The following is a 25,198-nucleotide window of genomic DNA, read 5'->3' as shown; positions in this document are numbered from 1 at the left end:
AAAAAAAAAAAAAAAAAAAAGAAAATAATGTATAGTTAAAAATAAAAAAGGCAATTACCTACTGAATGCCTGCCTTCAGATCCAGTGTGTCCTTCCCTCATTGCTGAAGTGGTGAGAAGATAACAAGCCAGAGAAAGGAGCCACAGACCTGGCTGGGAAACTGCTTTAATTCCCCTCAAGGGCCTTGGAGGCCCAGTCTTCCCTGAGCATCACATTCAAGCCTCTGTAGAGGATGTTCACTGTCTCTGAACGCTCAGTGTCCCTTACCCACTCTCCTCTTGCAAACAAAAACCTATTCTCTTAAGTATAGGAGGCCCTGCCCTGACCTACAGACTTGTCAGAGGAGTGGGCTCTCTGAGCCTCTGAAGGTGAGCCTGGATGGACTTAAACCAATCATCATATCTTACCTTTTGGGCCAAAGTAGTTGGTTCAGGGATGAGTAAATGACTGCATTTAGTAGTATTATTAACATTATAGTAATATTAACATTTGCTAGAGGTATCTGGGAAAGAACTTTGTTTTACCACAGAAAAAAACATGCGGTGAAAAAATGCTCTATTTAGTTTTTAAAATGCTCTGACTTTTATGAGAGGCATGAATAAGGAGGGTAACCTTTGGGGCCTGTATACAGCTATCTAGGAACCATGAAAATCAGCAGCCACAGAATGAACCTAATAGAGGAAGAAAGCAGAAAGCAGAGAGGAAGGATCAAACAAACAGGTTCTTAGCATCAGAGGTGTGCTGCTGCATCAAACCTTGCCTGAAGCACACTTTACCTTTGCACTTTTCCCTTTGGAAAGGCAATAATGTCCCTTGAACTCTGGGTCACTTGCAAGTTTCTAATGCTTATAATCATATATCCTGAAGTAAAACAGCACCTCCTCCAGGAAGCCATCCCAGGTAGCCACAATTAGAATTAATCTCCACCTTCTCTGTCCTACATGCTATACAGCTTAATCCTTTCTTTCAATGTATTGTACAAATTGGGCTATGTTGTCAGCTATGGCTGGGTAACAAGTGACCACAAACTTTAGTGTCTTAAATAGATGATTTAACTCATGATTCTGTGGGCCAGCAATTTAGGCAGGTGGCCCTTCTGGTCTCAGCTGGGCCCCTGCCCCATCTGCAGTCACCTGTGGGTCTGCTTTGCACGTCTGGGCCCTTGTCTGGAATGAATGGACTTACTCTGCTCTGCTCCTCTGCTTGTCAACCCCCAGCTGGCCAACCAGACTTGTTCTCATGGCAGGGATGGGATCCAGGAAGTACAGCAGAAGACTATCAGACTTCTTAGGGCCTGCACCATTACTTTGGTATTCTATTGGTCAAAGCAACTCACAAGGCCAGCAGAGATTCAAAAGGGGGGCGGGAAATAAACTCCACTTCCTGACATACTGAGAGGGGTGGAGAATGTGGTCATTGCTATGATTCACCCCAAGTCCCTTAACATAATTAACTGTGTACTTGCTTGGCTCCCTCAACATTATGTACCCTGGGCAGAGAGGACTTCTCTGATCTTCTGCAGCCAGGGGGATCCTGTGGGATGGAGCCCTTGAGGCCATCTACAAACTGTAGGATTGAAGTGAGGAGGGGCAGCCAAGAAAGAACAGTAAATGTTCAAATAGGCAAATAGCCCAGAGTGGGGACCTTAGTTGAGGTCAGAGACCCAGGCTCCACAAGCTCTCCAAAAGCTAAGTGCAACTTATCTCATGGGCAAGGAGATGCCTGGTCAGTGTTCAGTGTCAGGACCCCAGGCATTCGATCCAGAGCCAGGCACACAGTGGACCTCTGGCCACTGAGCATTCTGCATTGGCCTGCCTTTTGGGAGCCCCACGAAGGGAGGGAAGCCAGTCCATCCTTGCAGGCTCTGGCAATAAACTTGGGGACTAAGGACCCTGGACTCTGGACCAACAGAGAGAGAGCTCCATAGGGAAATGAAACTTCTCTTCTGCAGCTCCACAGGTCAGGCAGGTACAGTGTCACTGAAATTCTAGAGCCATCCTAAGTCTTGGATAAGCAGGAAGGAGTAAATCCTGCCTGAGGACAAAGGGCTTAGAGATTAAAGGTCAGTGGTTCAAGTGGTGACCAGAGAGCCAAACCACTCAATAACATTGACTTCAGTTGAGACCTATGAAGAAACTTAGTCTGACTCCCCCATCTGAAGAGCAGCAAACTCAGGATCAAAGGGCAAACATGACCTTTCCAGGATCACAGTCGGGCCTGGGTACAGACCTGCCTTCCCCTTACAGATACCCTGTGCTAGTCCCTCCTGAGTCCTTCCTCGTCCAGCCCTCCCTGCAGTGGCACCGTGCCCTGTCCCCAACACAGGAATGCAACACCGACACTGATGGCATTTCGTCTTTATTTTTCATGCTTTCTTGAACAATTTGGAAAAAAGAAGCTTGTCATTAAGGAGCTGTCATCCAGAGGCCAGGGAGAGTCATTTCCACCATGGGAGCCACCTGCCTGTTCCCTCAGGTCCCTCTTGGTAAGAAGAAGAGGGTACCTATCTTAAGTTCCCCAGGAAGACCCCAAGAGCAGACCCAGCACCAACAGCAGACCCAACAAAGCCCAGGAGGAAGTTGGATGCCGTGGAGAGTCCAGCTGCCCCTGGGGAGAAAGGAGGGTGAATTTAGAGGGACAAGAAGTCACAGTATCTCCTGGTTGGGGTTTAAGACTCAGAAACTTGGGGACCCCCCAGAAGCCTGAGGTCCAGATAGCCCACTCCTGCTCCCCAATTTGACTTCCTAAAGCCCCAGCATCTCTACTTTGGGGAGGAGCTGCTGCAGATAGCTGCCCAGAAAAAGAGACAGGAACTCTGGTGGTGAATCCTCTAGCAACAAGGAAGACTGTCTGAGAAATCCCAGGCTTCATCACCTTCCACAGGCCTAGAGAGTGAGGGACTGCCCAAGGTTTTGAAGTGTTTACCAGAAATAAAAACCTCCTAGGCTGTACCCTCCCAGGCTGGTCCCATCCCCAACCAGAGGAGGAGATAGTAAGGAAGACACAAAGGACCCTGAACACTGAGGATCCCTGAACCGCAGGGAGACTAGAGACTCTCCCTGAGACCCAGCCTCTGGGCTGGAGCCTCTCCTGGCTCTGGTCCTCCTACCTCAGACTTACCCACTGACTGCAGAATAGCCACCAGACTGCCAGCAGAAACTCCACCCCCGTTGGCAATGGCTGCCGCAGACATCATCTTGGCCGCTATGGAGGAGGCAGCGATTCCTGCCTTCGTGAAGCCAATGGCACTGAGCACCATGGGCACAGCCCCCACGGCCAAGGCTGTGGGGGGAGAGAAGCTGAATGGGGGTGGGGGCTCAGGGGAAGAGACCCCCTTAGGAATTCCTTGACAGTTTCTGGGGACTTTAGCATTTAAAAGACAACAGCTTGGACAGGGGCCCAAGGTGAAGAAGAGGTGGTGGGGGTAGAGCCAGGTGGGGCAAACAGCTGTCTTAGGAGTTCCAGGCACAGCCCTGGTTTGTCTCTAACTTGCTATGTGAGGATGGGAAGTCACTGGCCCTCAATGGCTCAGGGGTGTGTGTGTGTGTATAAATGGGAGGGAATAAAACATTGTTGTGTTTACTTAGTATTAAACCCCCTTCCAAACAATACCTTCCTCATGTGCCCATTACATGTATATAAGAACTAAAGGAGAAGCTGGGACTGGAGGGGAAGCGAGGAGTGCAGGGGAGGAGGCACAGCTTTCCCCTGGAGTACTGTTGAGTATTACTCTCTGTAGGCAGCTCAGGGAGAGGAGGGTGAGGGGCTTTAGCTAGCCCCCTTAACCGCACAGCCATCCTGGGCCAGCGCCCAGGTGAAGTCCCGGCAATGGAACCAATCCAGGTAACTCACCTCCTCCTCCGATTGCAGAGGCAGTCACCACCACTCCTAGGGAGAAAAGGGGAGAGGGCTCACAAGTCAGCTAGATGATGAAAACAGGATGAAGGCCCCCCTGGCCCGTCCTAGGCTGGATCCGGGAGGCCTAGCCCCTACCTTGCCCTGGCCCCGTGGGGCACCAAGACTCACTCAGCATGATGAGGCTGTCCGGATTCCTCTCTGCTCAAGAAGTGGAAAAAGTTTCATTTTCCCTGGGTTGACGTTTCCCCTGGGGTGACGTTTTCCCGCCCAAACAACGGAGATTCCACTTGCTCTGGGAGGAGCAATGTTTTATTTCCCATCCCTCACCCGATTTATACACACAAACACACCCCTGAGAGCCATTGAGGGCCAATGACACCCGGCGGGGCACTACTCTGCCCTAGAAACAGAGAAGTTTCGATTTCCCGGCGGTGACGTTTTCCTGGCCAAACAAAAGAGATTCCGCCGGCTCCTCCCCACCCCCAGGCGGGAGTACTAAGCTGCTCGCCCCCGCCCCGCCCGACTCTCAGGCTGGCTGGGGTCCCCCTTGCGGGGGGGTCTCTCCGGCTTGACCAATCTACCAAAGACAGCAGCGCTCTACAGCGCCTCAAAGCCATAGCAAGCGGGCCACAGGTCCAGGTTGTTGAGACATTTCCCCCATAACCGAAGAGCTGTTTGCTACAAACGCCAGAGAAGAACAGTATTTCGTTTCACCCCGGAGAGAGACCCTGATGGTTTCTGGCGCCCTTCCCTCCGGGGTGTCTGCCCTGCGCGTGTAAACCCCTCACCCCGCCGAGGTCCAGGCGCACTGCGCACACTGCTTTGCAAATTACTGGCTTAATGGAATCGGCCATCTCGATTTCCCCAGCTGTGTGATATTCTTCCACAAGGTTCTTTTTTCAAGTCGCGTTAATCGAGGTGTCATTTACCTAAAGTAAAATTCACACTTGCATGAGTTAGGGTGAATTCTGAGGTCGTGGAACCACCCGCTCGCATATAGAACATGTTATCACCCCTCCTCCCTGTCCCCCGAACTTCTCCCCAGTTCCTTTGGAGTGACCTCCGCCGGTGTCAACCACTGATGTGTTTCCCCACACGTTCGCCTTTCCCAGAACTTTAACGTGATATGTAATTGTCATCAAATATTCTGTCCTGTTCAATATGCCAGCTTCCCCCCACCTCCACATTAAGGGTTTTTTTTTTTTTTAATTTAATTATTTCTGAGACAGAGTCTCACTTTGTCGCCCTGGGTAGAGTGTTGTGGCAATACCGCAACAACCCTGAACCTCAGACTCTTGGGCTCAAGTGATCCTCCTGAGTGCTATGGCATCATCAGAGCTCATAGCTGTCTTACTCTCTTAGGCTCGCGGGATCCCCACTAGCTCGGACTACCGGCGCCCTCCAAAACCACCAGCTAGTTTTCCCTATTTTTAGTACCGATGGCATCTCTCTCTTGCTCATGCTAGTCTGGAACTCCTGAGCTCAAGCAATCCACCAGCCTCGGCCTCCCGGAGTACTAGGATTACGGGAGGGGGAACTCGCGCTCTTGGCACGCAGTGCTAACATCATAGCCCACAAGTATTCCCTGTATATTCCTAGAGGTGGGACTGCTGGGTCAGAAACTGTGCTTTTTTTATGGCCCTTGATTCTTACTGTTAGTAAATGTTTACAGCCCCCCAGAAGGCCATTTTTTTAATCATCAAGTTCTAGTTTTGTCATTTAAAAAACACCTTTGTTGATTTAATGGGTGAAAAATGCTGACTCGTTTTAATTTATGTTTTTTTACCACTAGAAAGGCTAAACTAGTTCTATTTCTACATTTGTTAGGTTTACGTAGTCCTTATTTTATAAATTATCATTTTTTATTCTTGGACCTTTTATCCTTTGTTTTTTTCTTTCATGATACATAGGAATTAATGTTATGTTAACTTCCTTAATCCATTCTCAGAAATGTTGCAAATTCTTGTTTCCAGTTCACTGCTGTGTTTTTATGGTTTTTCATATAAAGGTGTTTAGTATTTATGCTAACTTGCCAATACTTTGCTATTTTTATTTTTGTGTGCCTAAAAAGGCCATTTCTGCTAGCTATGAGATACACGATCACTGGTATTTTCTTTAGATTCTTCTGGGGTTTCATTCTTTTAAATTAACCTTTAAATAATCTAGAACTTAGCTTGGTACATGAAGAGCGCTTTACCTATCTTGCAAATATTGCCACCCAGCCAGGTTCGTCTGAGTGCTGCCCAAGAGAAAACCAATATCCAGAGACAGCAGGGTTCACAGAGGAGAAAGGATTGATTCCACATAGTGCTAAGCAGAGATACAGGAAATTTCTCTCAAATCCACCTCCCCAGGAATTGAGGAACAGAGTTTTTAAAGACAGTTTGGTGGACAAAAGATTAGACAATTGGCTGGCTTCAGGGTGGAGTTGTTAGTCCTTCAGTATGGGCCACTGTCTGGGTGGTCAGGTACTGGAATACAGGATCTTGGGTAAAGTGTCCAAGACAATTGAGTCAGTTCCACTTTCTGGATGGGTCCATGCCATCCAGAAAGACAGAATGCAGGAAAGTCCAGAATGCAGGACCTGAAAGATATCTCAAAAACTACCCCTAGGTTCCAAACAGGTGATGTTCTTCTGTGAACAACTATGCCTGACTCCTGGGTAAAGAAGCAAACAGTGGGAACAGCAATTATTATCAAGCAAATGAGGGAACACTGGCTGAGTATCATCGTTATTTTAGCAAAGACTACTCACTGGAGGAGTTCTGGGGGCCCTTACTCTAGTTCTCCCCTTGCACTCCTTCATCAGTCTGTAAGGATGGTTTCAATTATGTCTTAGCCTGTTGTTCCAACATTATGGATTAAATCATCTTTCATTTCATCTTTGGTTTGATAGTCTATCTTTGTATTCAAAACACATATACTAGTCTATATACCAGAATATGTGTTTGGAAATTTTCTATTCTGTTCCAAAGCGACACCTCTTCTAGTAACAATATCACACTGTTTTAATATTTATAAATGTATTATTTGACTTAACATCTGACTGTGCATAGCAGTATCACTCCAGAGATATACATTTTTGTGAAAATTAAAAATTATTTGTATAGGCTAGGTGCCTGTGGCTCAAGCAGCTAAGGTGCCGGCCATATACACCTGAGCTAGTAGGTTCGAATCCAGCCTGGGTCTGCCAAACAACAACGGCTGCAACTAAAAAATAGCCGGGAGTTGTGTTGAGTGCCTGTAGTCCCAGCTGCTTGGGAGGCAGAGGCAGGAGAATCCTTGAGCCTAGGAGTTGGAGGTTGCTGTGAGCTGTGATGCCACGGCACTCTACCCAGGGTGACAGCTTGAGGCTCTGTCTCAAAAAAAAAAAATTGTAATACTTAAGTCACATTTGACTTCTGTAATTACAAGAGATATAAGATACAGTATACAAAATAACAAGTATCACCAGCATATTTTGAGTATTACAATTTTAATACAGTTTTTTCCTTTTTTAAAATGTATATACATATTTTTGGCACCTTCTGTATGCATATAGATGCATGCATACACACATGTGCTTAAAAGGAAAATCAGTTATATATACATAACATAAAAATACTTAGGAGAATTTCATTAACTAAATTGTAAAAGTCCTCTTAGATTTAGAAGCAGAATACTAAGATTTTAATTAAAACTCAAAACTTAAGAATGTCAATAAATTAATATTAATTAAAAAACCCAAATAGGCTTTACTGGTTATAAAAGCTGCCTTCAAGGACAACCCAAAACTCAAATGTGTACCAGCTACTTTGTTAAGCTCCCCTGAGTACTGCCAACTGGCCCTCTTTTGATTTCTTGCCATATGAAAATAAAGACCAAAAGCTTGGGTGGTGCCTGTGGCTCATGGGTAGGGCCCTGGCCCCATATACCGAGGGTGGTGAGTTCAAACCCGGACCCCGCCAAACTGCAACAAAAAATAGCCAGGCATTGTGGAGCCTGTAGTCCTAGCTACTTGGGAGGCTGAGGCAAGAGAATCACTTAAACCTAAGAGTTTGAGGTTGCTGTGAGCTGTGACACTACAGCACTCTACTGAGGGTGACACAGTGAAACTCTGTCTCAAAAAAAGACCAAAAGCTTAAAGCAATGCAAAAAAGCACTTATACATAAGGGAAAAGGTTATTAATTTGAGTACAATGAAATTAAGAATTTCTATGTAACAAAAGGCACTATAATAAGAATGAAAAGTTTATTTCACAATAGCAGAAAATATTTGCCATACACATAACCAACAAAGTCCTGATATTCAAAATATATAAAATACTCTTACAAATCAGCAAAAAGGCAAATAAGCTAGTAGAAAAATATGCAATAGACTTAACAAGAAACTACAAAACATTTATATTAGTTATTTATATAATTAATACATACATGAAAAGATGTACAATCAATCTCATTACAAATCAGGGAAATATAAATTAAAACCCCGATATGAGGAATTCTATTGCTGGTTACAATGTAATAGGTTGTGAAAGAACTTTGCAACTGTTGCAAAGCAAGAAATCACCAGATAAACAAAAATTATATTTTTTCCTTAAAGCAAGTGTTACCAAATGCTCTGTAATGGCCAGAGAATAAATATTTCAGCCTTGCAGGCCATATGTGGTCTCTATTGCATATCCTTCTTTTTTTCTTAACAATTCTTTGTAAATGTAAAAACTACTGTTCTGATTTGCACAAAAACAGGTTGTAAGCTAGATTTAGACAGTGAGCCATAGTTTACCAACCTCCGCTTTACAGCCATTAAAGTAAATTTCTTACAGTCCATGATATGGACAAAGAAATTTAAAATAACTAAACTCTAAAGGAATAAGCCCATCCTAGATACAAGGAATAGCAGCCAATAAAAAAATTTTTTACAAGACATACAAAGAGCAGGAGAATGTAAACTACCATCAAGAAAAAAATCAGATAACAGAAACAGTTCCACAGATACACCATGTGTTGGAATGATCAGAAATATACTTTTAAATAATTATGATAACTAAGTTAAACAATCAGAAAGAAAGCATATATATATGTGTGTGTGTGTGTATATATATATATACACACACACATATATATATGCAATGATTGGAGAAATTGGAAATTGCAGGAAAAAGTTGGATGCCAGAAATCTTGAATCTGATCAATACAATATGTGAAACCATAAATTCACTGGATGGGACCAAAAGTATACTGTACTTCACAGGAGAAAATGAACTTGAAGACAGCTCAATAAAAACAATCCAAATTGAAGCATTGAAAGAAGGAAGAGGGCAGTGCCTGTGGCTCAGTGAGTGGGGTGTTGGCCCCATATACCAAGGGCGGTGGGTTCAAACCCAGCCCCAGCCAAACCGTAACCAAAAATAGCAGAGCGTTGTGGCAGCCGCCTTTATTCCAGCTACTCAGGAGGCTGAGGCAAAAGAATCACCTAAGCCCAAGAGATGGAGGTTGCTGTGAGCTGTGATACAACAGTCTACTGAAGGTGATAAAGTGAGACTCTGCCTCTAAAAAAAGAAGAAAGAAGGAAGAAAAGAGAAACAAAGATAGCCTTAGTGACTTGTGCAACAGTACATGGAAACATATATGGAATTGGTAAGAAGAGGGGGAATAATGGAAAAATTATATTTGAAAATTATTGGTCAAAAATTTTACAAATTTGAACAAATCCAAAACCAGTAACTTATTGATCCAGAAAGCTGAACGAACTTCAAAGAGGAGAAAAATGAAGATAACCACACCTAGGTACATCATAGTCAACTCCTGTCCATCAGATACTCATTTTTTTTTTTTTTGAGACAGAGCCTCAAGCTGTCCCTCTGGGTAGAATGCCATGGCATCGCAGCTCACAGCAACCTCCAACCCCTGGACTCAAGTGAGTTTCCTGCCTCTACCTCCCAAGCAGCTGGGACCACAGGCGCCCACCACAACGCCCAGCTATGTTTTGGTTACAGCCATCATTGTTGTTTGGCAGGCCGGGCTGGATTCGAACCGGCCACCCCAGGTGTATGTGGCTGGCGCCTTGGCCACTTGAGCCACAGGCCCCGAGCCATTTTTTTTTTTTTTAACTGAAAAGTAGTCTGAGAAAAAAAAAATGTTTACCTAAGAAAACAACAATAAGACTACTAGTAAATTTCTTATTTAAAAAATGGTGCGCAGAGGACAACAGAAAGACAACTTTTAAAGCATTGAAAGAAAACACTGCTATCAATCTAGAATTCTGTATGCAGTAAAAATATCTTACAAGAATGAAAGGCAAATAAATATATTTTTAAATAAACCAAAGCTAAGCCAGGAATGGCGGTTCATGCCTGTAATCCCAGCACAGAGGCCTGAAGTGGGAAGATCACACAGGGGTCCTCAAAGTTTTTAAACAGGGGGCCAGTTCACTGTCTCTCAGACCATTGGAGGGCAGGGCTATAGTTTAAAAGGACAGGCAGCGGTGGCAAAAACACCCAGCGTGCCTGATAAATGTCCTCCTTGGGCCGCATGTGGCCCAAGGGCTGTAGTTTAAGGACACCTGGTAGGAGTTAGAGACCAGCCTGGGTAAAACCGGGAGACCATATCTTCTCAACAAGTAAAAAATAAAATAAAATAAAAATTAGCCAGGCATGGTGGCAAGAACTTGAGAATTTGTAGTCCCAGCTATTCGGAAGGCTGAGGCATAAGGATCACTTGAGCCCAGGAGTTTGAAGATATAGTGAGCTATGATGATGCCACTGCACTCAGGCTAGGGAAATAGAGGGAGACTCTGTCTCAAACAAACAAACAAAAACAATAACAAAAGAAAAAAGAAAGGACCAATATGTGAGTAAATACAAAAGACCTGCTGCATTATCTTTACACACATGTAAGTAAATGTAAATTTTAAAATAATTATCAAATGTAATGATAATGTACATATGTAGAAGTAAAATATATAAAAACAGCACAAAGGGAAGGGGGAGAGGGCAGACTGGAATTTAAGTTTCCTACATTGTGATGTAGAATACTGTTAGTTAAAAAGAGAATGTGAGCCCTGTGTGAGGTCTCATGCCTGTAATCCTAGCACTTTGGGAAGCTGAGGCAGGTGGATTCCTTGAGCTCAGGAATTCAAGACTGGCCTGGGCAAAAGCAAGACCTGTCTCTACTAAAAATAGGAAAACTAGCTGGGCATTGTGGCAGGCACCTGTAGTCCCACCTAGTTGGGAGACTGAGGCAAAAGATTCTTTTAAGCCTAAGGGTTTGAGGTTGCTGTGAGCTATGACACCATGGGACTCTACTAAGGGCAACAGAGTGAGACTGTCTCAAAAAACTAAATAAATGAATAAATAATAAAATAAAAACAGAATGTGACAAGTTAAAGATGAATATTTCAGTTTCTGTAGTAGAAAACAGCACAAACAGCACTCTAAACAGCATAAGGAGGCTTTGCTGAAAAGTTGATAGATGAAATGAATGACGTATAAAATGATACTTCATCCACCCAAAACAAGTCAGAGAAGGCTGAACAGAGGAAAAGAGAACATAGGGAACAAACTGAAAACGAAACCCAGATGGTGGACTTAAACCTGACCATACTGATAGTTATTTAAATATAAATGAACTAAGTACTTTATGTAAAAAGCAGAGATTATCATACTGTATGTAAAAGCATACAGAACATTCATAATAAAACATGGGCCATAAAACATGTCTCAGTAAATGTCAAAAAACTGAAAAATACAGTGTATTATCTGACCACTGATGTATTAAAGTGATAATAACAATAAGAAATCTAGAAATTTCTCAAACATATAGAATTAAGCAATATATTGCTAAATAACCCATAGGACAAATTAAAATAATCACAAGTGAAATTAGAAAATATTTTGAATTGGATGAAAATAAACCACCAAAATTTTTGGCATGCAATTAAATCAGTATATATAAAGTTTTTTTTATATAGTCTTAAATGTTTATATAACAAAGAGGGTCGGTGCCTGTGGCTCAAGTGGCTAAGGTGCCAGCCAAATATACCTAAGGTGGCAGGTTGGAATCCAGCCACGGCCCGCCAAACAACAGTGATGGCTGCAACCACAAAAAATAGCCAAGCACCTGTGGTCCCAGCTACTTGGGAGGCAGAGGCAGGAGACTCGCTTGAGCCCAGGAGTTGGAGGTTGCTGTGAGCTGTGAAGCCACGGCACTCTACCCAGGGGGACAGCTTGAGGCTCTGTCTCAAAAAAAAACAAATAAAGAAATATTTAAAATAAATTATTTCTGTTTTCAAATAAAGAAGAGCAAATTAAATCCAAAGTAAGTAGAAGAAAAGAAACAAAAAGGCTAACAATTTTAAACCTAGCAAGGAAAACACAAGAGTAAACACAAATTGCCATCATCATAACAGAGTAGTAGTCACTACATCAAAAGAATAATAAGGTAATATTATAAACGACAGTATGCCTGTAAAATTGACAATATAAATAAACTGAAAAAGTTTCTCCGGAAACTAACAAACTGACCAAAAGAGAAATAGGAAACTTGAAAAATCCTAAATAAATTTAATTCGTTATTAAAATTATTCCCACAAAGAAAATTCCACACCTAGATAGCTTCACAAATGAAGTCTGTCAGACATTTAATAAGAAATTCTATCAATCTTAACATGAGCTCTTTCAGAAAATGGAAGAATATTTCCAACTCAGTTCATGAGATCATTATGACCCTGATACCAAAATACTATAAAGGCATTTCAGTAAAGGAAAAGTACAGAACAATATCCCTTACAAACATACATGAAAATATCCCAAGCAAAATATTAGCATCCCAAATCTATGACTATAAAAAAGAGACTATTTCATAACTTAGTGAGGTTTACTATAAGGTGAGTTCAACAACTGAAAATCAAGTAATTTACCACATAAACAGAATTGGTGCTAGAATTATTAAAGATCTATGTGGTGAGCTAAATAGCCCAAAGATATCAATTTTTAATCCCTGGAACCTGTGAACATTACTTTCTATGCAAAATTTATCTTTGCAAAAGTGATTAAGTTAAGGATTTTGAGATGGGAAAATATCCTGGATTATCTGAATGGACCTAAGTGCAATTATAAGTATCCTTGTATGAGGGAAGTTGATGAAGACTCAACACATACACAAGACAAAGGCAATGTGACTATGAAGGCAGAGATTGTAGTGATGCAGCCACAAGCCAAGGATTGCCTGCAGCAGCCAAAAGCTAGAAAGGCAAGAAACCGATTCTTCCCTAGAGCCTCCAGAGGCAGCAGTCCTGCCAACGCCCTGTAGAAATACTGTTTTAGCAATGCAATTTAGTAGTACAAACTTCAGATCTCCAGATCTGTGAAAGAATAGATTTCTGCTGTTTTTAAGCCACCAAGTTTACAGTAATTTGTCATACTAGCCATAGAAACTATGTAATTCAAACAGAAAAAAATGAACCTCAATGTGCACAAAGCATGAAGTGGAAATGAATCATAGACTTTGATTCATAAAACAAAAATGAAGGCTTAAATTATGAGACTTCTAGAAGAAATCATAGGAGAATATGTGTGATATTGATTCAGGCAAAGATGTCTTAGAAGATCAAAGGCATAATCTTTAAAAGAAAATGAGAAATTATTTAGCAAAATGAAGAACTTTTTCTCATCAAATTACACCATTAAGAAAATAAAAACCAAGACAATGTTTATAATGAATATATTTCATAAAGGGCTTATATCCAAAATATAGAAAGAATGCCTATAGCACAATATTAAAAAGACAACCTAATTAAAAAAGGGGAAGAAGATTTGAACAAATATTTCATTATACTTCATGAATAGCAATAAACACACACAAAAATATTCTCATTATCTTTAGTTATTTGGGAAATGTAAGATAATGTTGCCGTGAGTATCACTTTATAACCACTAAATTGGCTAAATTTAGCAAGGCTCACTATACCAAGTGTTGGCAAGGATCTGGAGCAACTATCATATGTTCCTGGTGGAAGTTTAAAAGTGTTACCATTTTGGAAAGGTATTGGCTGTTCTCATAAAGTTAAACATACTACTATCCATTAATTCCACTCATAAGTATTACTCAAGCAATGAAAGCAGAAGTCCACACAAAGACTTACATTGCATAGCATGTACAACATGATTTTATTCATACTATCCCCCAACTGAAAATAACTCAAAAAGTACATTAACAAGGGAATTATACAAGTAATGCCTGTTCATTAGAACATTTAGAAAGTATAGATAAGCAAAGTAAAAAAAAGAAGAAAATCACAGTTCCCTGTTTTCCTACTGCTAATCCCCGTTAATGTTTCTGGTGTAGGCAGAGCTTTCAGATTTCCCCCTGCCTTATTTTGCCTACCTTTAGTATAGTCCTTAGGCTTACCTCTAGCTGTGATCTCCTTGCACAGGGTTTGGAAATTTCTACTAGGTTATAAGACAACCTTGCAAATTATAATGCAGTGAATGAATTTGCCTAGAAGTACTATCTTTCTGGATATGTGGAAGGGTTGAGGCCAAGAATTCTTGAGTTGGTGGGTCCCTGTCCTCGCAGTGTTTGTCAGTGTTGTAGACACCTGGCCCTACTGCGGTTGAGTTGTGTGCTGAGGACTAGATTTTGAGAGAATTTGGCCCTTGCTTTGGAGTGCCCTCTAGTGGCATTATCTCAAACGGTAAGCACAGTTGCAGGTGGACTGGATAAAACACCCACAGCACTTGGGTTGTGGATGGCAGCTGAGGACATCACCATCGCCGCTAGGGAGGAGGTAGTGATCCCTTACCCAATGCAGCACATGGCACCAACCACCATGGGCACAGCCTCCATGCTGCGACTGTGAAGAAGAGGTGTTTTGGGGTTGGTCCCATGGGACAGACTGCCCCAGACCTCCCTGGCATGCTTCTGTGGGTAGTCTCTCATGCTGTCAGGAGAGACCCAAAACAGGGACAGAGTGCTGAGGCAAAAGAAGGTTGATTGATGTGGAAGCAAAGGAGTGGACAGTCTCCCAGGGGAACCTGGGTCCTAGGCCTGTTTATGCCTCTGTTTCGCTCTGACACCCCGAGAGGCTCACTCGTCCTCCTTGGTCTTTGGTCCTCCTTGTGTAAAATAAATAAGGTGATGTAAACAGTGGTCTTCAAACTTCCATTTTGACAGAGAAAATATTCCCTCTCCCCCAAGCACAAGGGTGACAGAAGATGACACTTGAGCTGCTCTTCAGAAGTGATGCTGGGGAGGGCCCTGAGAGCCTTGCAGCCATGGGAGTGGGTCCTCAAGAGCTCCTTGAAATCTTCCGAGCAATGCCACTGCAATGACAGCCACATTCTTTTTTTTTGGCCAGGGCTGGGTTTGAACCCGCCACCTCCGGCATATGGGGTCGGCACCCTACCCTTTTGAGCCATAGGGGCTGCCGGCAGCCACATTCTTTATGTGTACTGTCTAATATGGTAGCATATGTGGTTACTGAACATTTAACATGTGATGCATATGACAGAGAAACTTTAATTTTGGCCATCACATTGGAGGATGCTACCTTTTTTTTTTTTTTTGAGGAGGAGGAGGAGGAGGATGCTACTTTAGAGCACAGCTGAAAAATCTCTGGGCTCAATGGATAAGCTACCAGGGTTTGTAAAACAGTTCTGAGGATTTAGGCATAGTTCAGCTCACACAGTCCCTACCACTCCCCTAAAGGATCTCACTGCTCCTGCTTTATAGGGGCATAATCTCAGGTTCAAACAGCTCAAATGGCTTGCCCAGGGTCTCCAGGTTTGTACATGGAGAAACTGAGGCTAGCCCCCAGTTCTGGCTGTCTCTAAAGTCCTGTGCCCTTAATGGCTTTGTTCTGGTTCCTGCTGTTCTAAGGTAGGTTCTCATCACCTCTAGTACCCTACCTCTGTCCTCTGTTCTGTCCACCCTAGTCAGCCATGTCTTGGGGCTTGAGGGAATCCTAGGCTTGGTCAAGGCCAGCTGCTCCCCCAGGCTCAGGGTTAGGAGGACAGGGAATTGAGCTTCTTCCCAACAGAGACTGACCTACTCTGATCACTGCCATAGCAGCCCTGCCTGGAGACAGAAAGACCTTCTGTGAGTAGATCTACTCTGGAACCCCCACATCTGAAACTAAACATTTCTCTTCTCTCCCTCTTATGAAGCCCTATGCCCAGGCTAACTAGGTCAGAGGTGAAGGCACCCCTCCTTTGGGGTTCAGCCCCCTCATCATCTTCTGCATGAAGCCTCCCCAATTCCCCCATCAGGAGTCACCCTACTTCCTCTATCCAGCCTGGAGGCTGGGGCCCCACACTTGGGCCTCTTGAATGGCTTTGTGTTCCCAGGGATTGCAGGTACATTGGACAATGGCTCCCACAGGGCCTAGGATTGAGGGGTGCCTGCCTGGGTAGCTGGTGTCCCTTCAGAGCACTCCCTCTCAGTTCCTAACATTCTCAGCTCACAGCAGCATTTGACACAGGTAATCATTCAGTCTTCCTCAATACATTTTTGTTGTGGGTTAAATTAGGTGCCCCTAAAAAAGATATGTTCAAGTTTGGAAATATGGTCTTTGCAAATGTGCTTAAATTAAGGTGAGGTCATACTGGAGTCAGGCCAGCCCTTAATCCAGCACTCATGTCCTTACAAGAAAGAGACACAGAGACCTGGAGACACACAGGGAGAAGGTCATGTGAAGACAGAGACGGAGATTGGAGTGATGCAGCCACAAGGCAAGGGACATCCAAGATGGATGGTGACCACCAGAAATCAGAAAGACACACGGCTTCTCCCCTGGCATCCTTAGAGGGAGCATGGCCCTGCTGACACCTTGATTTTGGAATTCCAGCTTCCAGAACTTTGAGAGAATAAATTTCTTTTGTTTGGAGCCATCCGGTTTGTGGTCCTATGTGAGAGCAGCCCTAAGAAGTGAATACAGTCTTCCTCACCTGGCCTTCAGGAAATGATTCACTCTCAGTTTTCCTCCTACCACACTTGCCGCTCCTTCTCAGTCTCATTTCAGCTCCTCTCCCTGAGCTCTGTTTAGTGTTGGTGTGTCCAGAGTTCATTCCTTACACTCCACTTCTGCTTTAGCTCTACTCTTTGTGTAACCTCACCTAGTCCCACTGCTTTAAGAACCACCTGTATGCTGGAAACTTGCAGATTGATATTCCAGACCCAGACCTACCCAACACGTCCATGTGGTTTCTGAGAAGCACTTCAAACATAATGTGACCCAAGCTGCGCTGTCTTTCCCCTCCCAAACCTTTTCCTCCAATGGTTGTCCAGCCTCAGTAAAAGGCAGCTCCAATCTTTCAGCAGCTCTAGCCCAAAGCCTTGGAGCTGCAAAAGTTAACAGAATCAAAATGGAATCACCCATGCCAACCCCTAACACAACAGAGTCAGGAGGCCATAAAGGAGAGGCTCTCATGTACACATACCTCTGATAAAAATATATATATGTAAAGGATTGTCTGAAAACCACAACCTGGTACAAAGAGTACTTCCACAAAGAATACTTCTCGGCTCGGCGCCTATAGCTCAACCGGCTAAGGCACCAGCCACGTACACCTAAGGTGGCGGGTTCGAATCCCCAGCCCGGACCCGCCAAACAGCAGTGATGGCTGCAACCAAAAAATAGCCGGGCGTTGTGGCGGGCACCTGTGGTCCCAGCTACTTGGGAGGCGGAGGCAGGAGACTCCCTTGAGCCCAGGAGTTGGAGGTTGCTGTGAGCTGTAATGCCACGGCACTCTACCCAGGGGGACAGCTTGAGGCTCTGTCTCAAAAAAAAAAAAAAAAAAAAAAGAATACTTCTCCAAGGACTCCTGCCTACCAACTGCCTGTGCAACCTTGGACTGATGCCACCCTTGTTATTGATCCTTTTAGTCAAGGACAATTGTTTCAAAACAACTTAAGTAACCCTACTTATTTTGCCTTTAAAAACCTTAGCCTTCCTTTGCCTCCTCAGGTATGTCTATGGCCCCCCATGTCTCGCCATGAATCCTCTGTCATTCATTCCTGAATAAACTCTTTTCTTTGGACAGCTACTCTCTGTGTTATTCTAGGTTGAGATAACCTGGTGTCAGAAAAGTGGGATCCAAACCAAGCTCACCTCGAAGGATGGAAGGATCTGTGTCCCTGAACCCTTTGCATCCTCCTCTTCCAGGAATTGCCCTTTTGCCTCTGAAAGCTTCCTCTTGGGATTCTTGGATTCCCTTCTTTGGGTTGAGTTCTTTTGACTTTATTCAGGATTTGGTTTGGATAAGGCTGCATTAATAAAGGACCTCGCATCCCTCCTGGGACTATATAAAAGACTTTTTGTCTTTTCTGGCAAATTCTTTCTGGTGTAAATGCATTTTGTCTTCTGATTTTGGGGTTTCACATACATCTGTAAATGATCTGGCTCTTTTCCATTTTTACTGCTCCCTTGTTTCTGAACATCCAGCCAAAGGAAAGATGAACATTCTTATTGGATATAGGACAACCTGTTCAAAGCTGTTAGGGTGATCACCACTGTCTATGAGGTATTTTGGTCACCATAGAGCCAAGTCTCCTGTGTGAGAACAAAATGGCCACAAACAGGCAAGATTATCACAAGGTGCCTGATAAAAATGACCATGCAATGGAGAAGCCATGGTTGCAGGTCAGACAATTAGGGCAAAGGCTGTCCACCAAGTAGAAGTATCCCATGCCAGGTGTGTTTGTAATTCAAAACACTTTGCCCAAACTCTTAACATTCCTTGACAGTGCTTATAAGATTTTATTTTGCTCTCAAAAGACTCATAAGCAATGAGATGTGCTTCTCAAATTCTAAGGTATAGCAGGACAACCTGCCTTCAGAGACTCCACCTGGTTGTACGTCCAAATGTTATGGTTCATTTTTGTGTGCATTTTTAAACTGATGGACATGTGACACTAAGAATAAGTTAAAGCCTTAGTGGCCATATGAGGATCATTCAAACTCTCCAATCTTATTTTCCTTAGAACTAAAATTAGAATGCCATGCTTATAGAAATATATGGTCTAAATGGGATATATTTTCATTGGTGTGCAAAGGCTTCTGAGTAAGCTCTCTTTCTCTCTATCCTCCCCACATATTTTAAATGTGCTGGTTTTCTTTTCTTTTTGCATAGTTACTTGCCCCCTTCAAAGGAAAGAACTAAGTAAGTAATTATAAAAATTAGGCTCTCAGGTAAACTGGGCTTGATTCTTTTGCCAGCCTATCCATGTGGAATTCAGATATTTTTAAAAATTGCTTTTCTTGGCTCCCACAATGGCTTTCGCCTATAATCCCAGCACCTGGGGAGGCCAAGGTGGGAGGATTGCTTGAGGCCAGAAGTTTGAGACCAGCCCAAGTAACACAGGGAGACCCTGTTTCCACACACATACAAAAAAAAAAAAAAATTAAAAGAATAATGAAGCATGGTGGACTGTGCCTATAGTCCCAGCTACCTGGGAGGTTGAGGCAGGAAGATTGCTTGAGCCTGGCCAAGAGTTTCAGGTGGCAGGGAGTTATGATGACATCTCCATGCTCTAGCCCAGACAACAGAATGAGATAACCCTATCTCAATAAAAAAAAAAAAATTGCCTTTATTGCCATAATTGTTAATGAGCTCCACCCTGCAGTCAGCAATCTCTTAGAATTAAGATATAACTAAGTTGAAAAGACTGCCTATCAAACTATGTAAATCAGTCTCCAAGATGTGCCTTTCTGGCATCTAGCTGGCTATTCTGAAACTCTTGTGCAAAAATTTACATATATAAAAGAAAACAGTTTTATGATTGCTGAGTTGAGAAACTATGAGAATAAATTAAGGAAAGAAGGTTTGTTATGGATTCCTTTGGTGCCATATCCAGGCTGGTCAGTTGTCTCTGGTAAAAAAAAAAAAAAAACAAAATAAAAATAAAAAGTATATCCTTCTTTAAATGAAAGTAAAAGAACATAAAGAGAGCTCTTCTTCAATTGGCTGTTTAATTGCTTTCAACTAAAAATAATATTTATGGCAAAAAGGTATATTTTGGGGCAGCGCTATGGCTCAGTGAGTGGGGCACCAGCCCCACAAATCGAGGATGGCGAGTTCAAACCCGGCCCCGGCCAAACTGCAAGAAAAAAAGTACTCGGACGTTGTGGCAGGCACCTGTAGTCCCAGCTACTTGGGAGGCTGAAGCAAGAGAATCGCTTGAGCCCAAGAGTTTGAGGTTGCTGTGAGCTATGACATCACAGCACTCTACCAAGGGCAACAAAGTGAGACTCTTGTCTCTACAAAAAAAAAAAAAAGGTATATTTTGGAATGGCATTTCCTGAACTTTCACAACTTGTTTTAAGGAGTAATTCAAGCATAATTCTTAAAAATAAGTAAATTAGTAAATGTAAATAGCTTTAACGTCTATCCTAAACTTTTGAATAATTACATTTTATAAAATACAGCTACTTAAAATTTGTTTCAAAAACCTTTTTGTTAGCTTCAAACCTTAAAATTACTTTAAGTAACTGTCTTTTTCCTACAGCATTACCGTCAATCCAGCCAGCTCTATCTGGAATGTGAATATCCAAAAAGTTAACAATGGGACCAATAACAGAAAAAAGGAAAGAAAGTAGGTTTTGAGGATAAACATCATAAAAAAGACATAAAATTGTTAGTTTTTGAACAAAAAGGATTAATTCAGGGGTTATTTCAGAAAAATAAAACAGAAGCAAGGCAAGAAGGAACAAGTAGTGGAGAGAGATACAAAAAAGTTCTACGTATGATGATGCATTTTTTAAAAACAAAAAGAGAGTGATTGCTTTTCTATGAGAGTAAATTTTGTGTGGTCAAAATGATAAAGGGGAAAAAAATAAATTTTTGTCCTCAGGTGGAATGATTGGTTGTACAATGATGGGTGGTTCCAATATGAAAAAAAAAAAAGTTTAAGTATAGGACAAAACTGACAATTTAAGCAAGTTGTAGAAAGTTTGAGCAAGTTGTAAAAGGTCTGAGCAAGTCATAAAAGGTTTGTAGAGGACGAATCTTATAAATGGAATTCTGTGTGTGATCAAGCTGGCTAAAATTAAGAGGAGATTTATAGATTATTCTGAAAATTAAGCTTTAATACACATATCAAAAATACACTGACACAAAACTAAAATCTCATTCCCTATGTTAAAACAATAAGATTTCCTTGGAGTACTGATCTGCCTTTAGTAAAAAATTGTGAGAACGTTTAGGTAACTGTTCTAGGAAATAAAGATTCTGTGTTTTATCAAGATAATTTTTTCTGCTTTGCGCTGCTCTTTACTGAGTCTTCACTAGTTTTTAAAAAACTGAGTTCTTGGCTCAGCACTTGTGGCTCAAGTGACTAAGGCGCCAGCCACATACACCTGAGCTGGTGGGTTCGAATCCAGCCCAGGCCTGCCAAACAATGATGGCTGCAACCAAAAACCAGCTGGGTGTTGTGGCAGGTGCCTATAGTCCCAGCGACTTGGGAGGCAGAGGCAAGAGAATCACTTGAACCCAGGAGTTGGAGGTTGCTATGAGCTGTGATCTCATAGCACTCTACTCAGGGTGACAGCTTGAGGCTCTGTCTCAAAAAAACCAAACAAACAGAGTTCTCTCTATGAAAGAGTTACTATTTTTTTCTACATCTACAGAACATTCTGTAGTTACTTTTAAAGTTTTTAAATTATCATTCTAGATAATAAAGACAATTATACCACAGTCACTCTATTTTAATTAAATGCTTTAAGCCTTTTGATATTTTGACAAACTTTCCAAAGTCAAAATCTAAAGTAAGTCTTTGTGACCTAGAAATAGTAAACTAGTTAGGTTTATTTGATATATTAAAATGTACAATAAGCATTTTCAAAATAAGAAATGACACTTATCTTTTAAATTATATTTATGGGTATGTTATTGATAAGAGTATTCCAAAAATTGTATGAGAGTACTAGAATCTGACATGTCATAATGTTTATTATTATATTAAAATTGCTAGGTGCCACAAAAATAACCAAATTGCTTTATCAATTACTTCTTCTTCTTCTTATGTCACCCTTGGTAGAGTGCTGTTGTGTCATAGCTTTGGCTTAAGCAATTCTCTTGCCTCAGCCTCCCAAGTAGCTGGGATGACAGGCACCTGCCACAATGCCTGGCCAGCTATTTTTTTGTTTCAGTTGTCATTGTTGTTTAGCTGGTCTGAGGTGGGTTCGAACCCATCAGCCTTGGTTTATGTGGTGGCACGTAACTACTGTGCTATGGGCGCCAAGCCATCAATTACTTCTTATAATAAACTCTCATCAGATTTATAACCACGGCTATTCTAAGTTTTTGTTGTCCACAGTTACTGTTTTGATTCTGCTCTAAAAAAATCTGAAATCAACTACAGTCTAAAATTCCTTCTCATGAAAAAACTCTGACAAGTACTGGTTGCTAGTAACTTATTTATTTATTTATTTATTTTTGAGGCAAAGTCTCAAGCTGTCACCCTGGCTAGAGTGCTGTGGCGACATCACTCACAGCAACCTCCAACTCTTGGGCTCAAGCGATCCTCTTGCTAATAACTTTTAATCATATTACTGAACTGGGTAAAAATTTCCAGAACTCTGTTAAAGTAAACTGATGAATACATGAAACTGCCAGCCAAGATCAAGCAGAATAAGAAGTTGGCTTTTTCTTTGAAAATTTGCTGATTCTTCTTAACATATTATTATCTAGATTTAAGGAAACCTTTTTTAAGCTATTGGTAGCTTACAACAAACTGGTACATTATACTTTTGTAAACAAAACTGAAACATTTACTTTCTCTCCCTACTTGATCCCTTTAAAATTTGGAAACGATTCATGAATATTCTTATTTTTATGGTAAATTGTGGTTTGTGTAAGTTTAATACGAATATGCTCTCTTTATGATGGGATACAATTAAAAATATTGGTTACATTACCAAGGTGTTGACTGGGATATCATATTTAAGAATGTCTGTTGGTATCACAGGTGAAGTCTGAAGTCTGCCTTAGTTTGGCTTCCTATCCTAAAGAGGTTCTCAAATATGAGATTTTTATGTGGTCAATTGCTGTTCTTGCTGCACTTGAGTACTTAATCAAGCCACATCTGATAAAGCTAAACTTACTGTAGACACAAATTGGTCTTATTTTGATTATCTTTGGTAAAAATGAGAGTAACTGTAAGAAAATTCTATTTTAGAAGAAAAAATACTGTAGTATGCCTGCTATTAGATTGTGGCCCTGTTCTTTGTTTTCAAGTTTTTATTATTTATCAATGATGTGAACTAAATCCTTAATTCTTCTGTTTTCCTCTAGTATCTGTCTGTAAGTCTCACCTAGTTCCCCACAGGCATTTGGTTTAATTGGTTATCTTCAGGCTTGGGTCCATGATTCAAAACTACTGTGCAAACTTGGTGTATTGTATTACTATTAATTTTGTGCCGCATGATTTTTTTAAAAAACTTTGTCACTGTTCCCTGTCAAATTTTTATAGAAGCATAATACCCAACAGAATAATGCTGGTCCAGCATTTGGAAATGATAGCCGACACTTATGAAACTGACAAACTTGTACTTAATAATGAACTCCAGTCAGACTTAGCCTAGAACCATTCCTTCTGAGTCTTCTGTTTGGTCCAGTGTGGCTAAAAGTGTTTTGACATTGACTCCCAGTTGCCAATTTCTTCCCTTCAGTGTGGTATCAGACCAACCAGGACAGTCCTTCCTAGTACTGAGGGACAATCAAAACCTAAACACAAGATGATTGATCAACAAGAGGGAAATGTGAAAGTTGTCAGAATCAAAATGCCAAACCCCAATAAAACGGAATTAGGAGGCCATAAGGGAGGGTCTCTCATGCACACATGCCTATAATAACTATTACAAGGACTGTCTGGAAACCACCACTTTACAGAAAGGCACTGCAACCTTACACAAAGACTACTTCTGCGAGGATGCCTGTCCAGCAAGTGCCTGTTCAACCTTCAACAAATGTTACCCTTGTTATTGATCCTATAGGTAAGGATGATTTTTTCAAAGCAATTTCTGAGTCCTTCTTCATTTTGCCTTTAAAAACCCTTGCCTCCTGCTATGGTTTGGATAAGAGTTGTTTGGCTCCAAGTCTTATATTGAAGTCTGATCCCAAATTGTGGAGACAGGGCATGGTGGGAGGTGTTTGGATCATGTGGACAGATCCCTAATGAATGGCCTGGTGCCATTCTCATAGGAGTGACTTGACTTCTCACTCTTAGTTCCTGCCAAAACTGGTTGTCCAAAGAGGCTGATGCCTCCTGCTCTCCCTTTTACTCCCTCTCTTACCATGTGACACACCAGTTCTCCTTCACCTTCTGCCAAGTGAAAGCAGTTTGAGGCCATCATCAGAAGCAGATATGACCATCATGGTTCTTGGGCAGCCTGATGAACCGTGAGGCAAATAAACCTCTTTTCTTTATAAATTACTCAGCCTTATATATTCCTTTCTAGCAAAACAAATGCACAGAGATACCTCCCTTTGCCTCCTTGGATACATTTATGGCATCCCATGGTTTGCCATGGCACATGTATCCCCAGGTTGCAATCCCCTGTCATTCATACCTGAATGCACTCTTTTCTTTAGAGCTTCTGTCTCTGCTGTTATTTTAGAGTGACATAATCATGCTTAACTCCTTTCATTTGATATCTAGTCTGTTGGCAAATCCTGTTGGCTTGCCATTTAATACATGTTGACAAACTGACCACTCGTTACTAGTTCCACCACCACTGACATCCTAGTCCACTACCACCTCTCATTGCCCAAGGTCAGGAATACTAAACATCGAATGTAGACATATCTGGCTGCTGGGTATGAGTGATGTTGTTGACCCCATCTGTTTACTTAAAACCCCTTAGCACCCTTCTGTGGTCCACAGGTAAAAGCCCAACCTCTTGGAAAAGGATAAGCAAACCCTCTACCATCTGGTTTTTGCTTCATTCTCTAAATTTATTGTTGTCAATACCCAGCTATGCTTCAGTCTTGGGAGACAACAGAGGTCATGCTCTGCTCTTTTAAGACTCTTATCCTTGAGTGGTGCCTGTGGCTCAAAGAGTAGGGCACCGGCCCCATATACCAGAGGTGGTGGGTTCAAACCCGGCCCCAGCCAAAAAAGCTGCAAAAAAAAAAAACCCTCTTATACTTTACATGTAAAATCCAGAAAAATTTGGGGGGATCCACCATCTGACACTAGTTCCAGAAGACTTCCCTGACCACATATTTACAATGTTCCTCAGCCATGTGTACTTCCATCAACACACTTGAGTATGAATCTGCTCTGCTCTTTCTGCTGTGTAATTTCTCAAAATGCAGTGATCTCTGTCTTCTCTGCTGGATTTTTTTTTTTTTTTTTTTTT

General features: G+C 41.9%; 1 protein-coding gene across 2 annotated transcripts; it reads right to left on the bottom strand.

Moving 5' to 3' along the window:
• Window positions 1-2,340: 2,340 nt before the first annotated feature.
• Window positions 2,341-4,172, bottom strand: LOC100940918 (interferon alpha-inducible protein 27-like protein 2). 2 transcript variants are annotated; one of them, XM_023511593.1, is made up of 4 exons: window positions 3,994-4,172; window positions 3,853-3,888; window positions 3,121-3,282; window positions 2,341-2,607 (listed from the first exon to the last, which is right to left on the bottom strand). In XM_023511593.1, exons 1-4 carry the CDS (start codon window positions 4,031-4,033, stop codon window positions 2,504-2,506), a joined length of 342 nt encoding a protein of 113 aa, XP_023367361.1. In that variant the 5' UTR covers window positions 4,034-4,172; the 3' UTR covers window positions 2,341-2,503. The 2 variants fall into 2 exon arrangements, with proteins under 2 accessions (XP_023367361.1, XP_012658897.1); XM_012803443.2 differs by having other exon boundaries at window positions 4,027-4,167.
• Between the last annotated feature and the right edge of the window lie 21,026 nt (window positions 4,173-25,198).

The sequence above is a fragment of the Otolemur garnettii genome, unplaced genomic scaffold, assembly GCF_000181295.1.
Source record: "Otolemur garnettii isolate 467f Iridium unplaced genomic scaffold, OtoGar3 scaffold00020, whole genome shotgun sequence".
Taxonomy (NCBI): domain Eukaryota; kingdom Metazoa; phylum Chordata; class Mammalia; order Primates; family Galagidae; genus Otolemur; species Otolemur garnettii.
This window is presented reverse-complemented; position numbering and strand designations above follow the sequence as displayed.

Coding starts and splice junctions, on each gene's coding strand:
- LOC100940918 (XM_023511593.1), bottom strand. CDS start 4,033: ATGCTGAGTGAGTCTTGGTGCCCCACGGGGCCAGGGCAAG. Junction 3,283..3,852: donor CTCTGCAATCGGAGGAGGAG/GTGAGTTACCTG, acceptor CTCCCCCCACAG/CCTTGGCCGTGGGGGCTGTG. Junction 2,608..3,120: donor GGCTATTCTGCAGTCAGTGG/GTAAGTCTGAGG, acceptor CTTTCTCCCCAG/GGGCAGCTGGACTCTCCACG.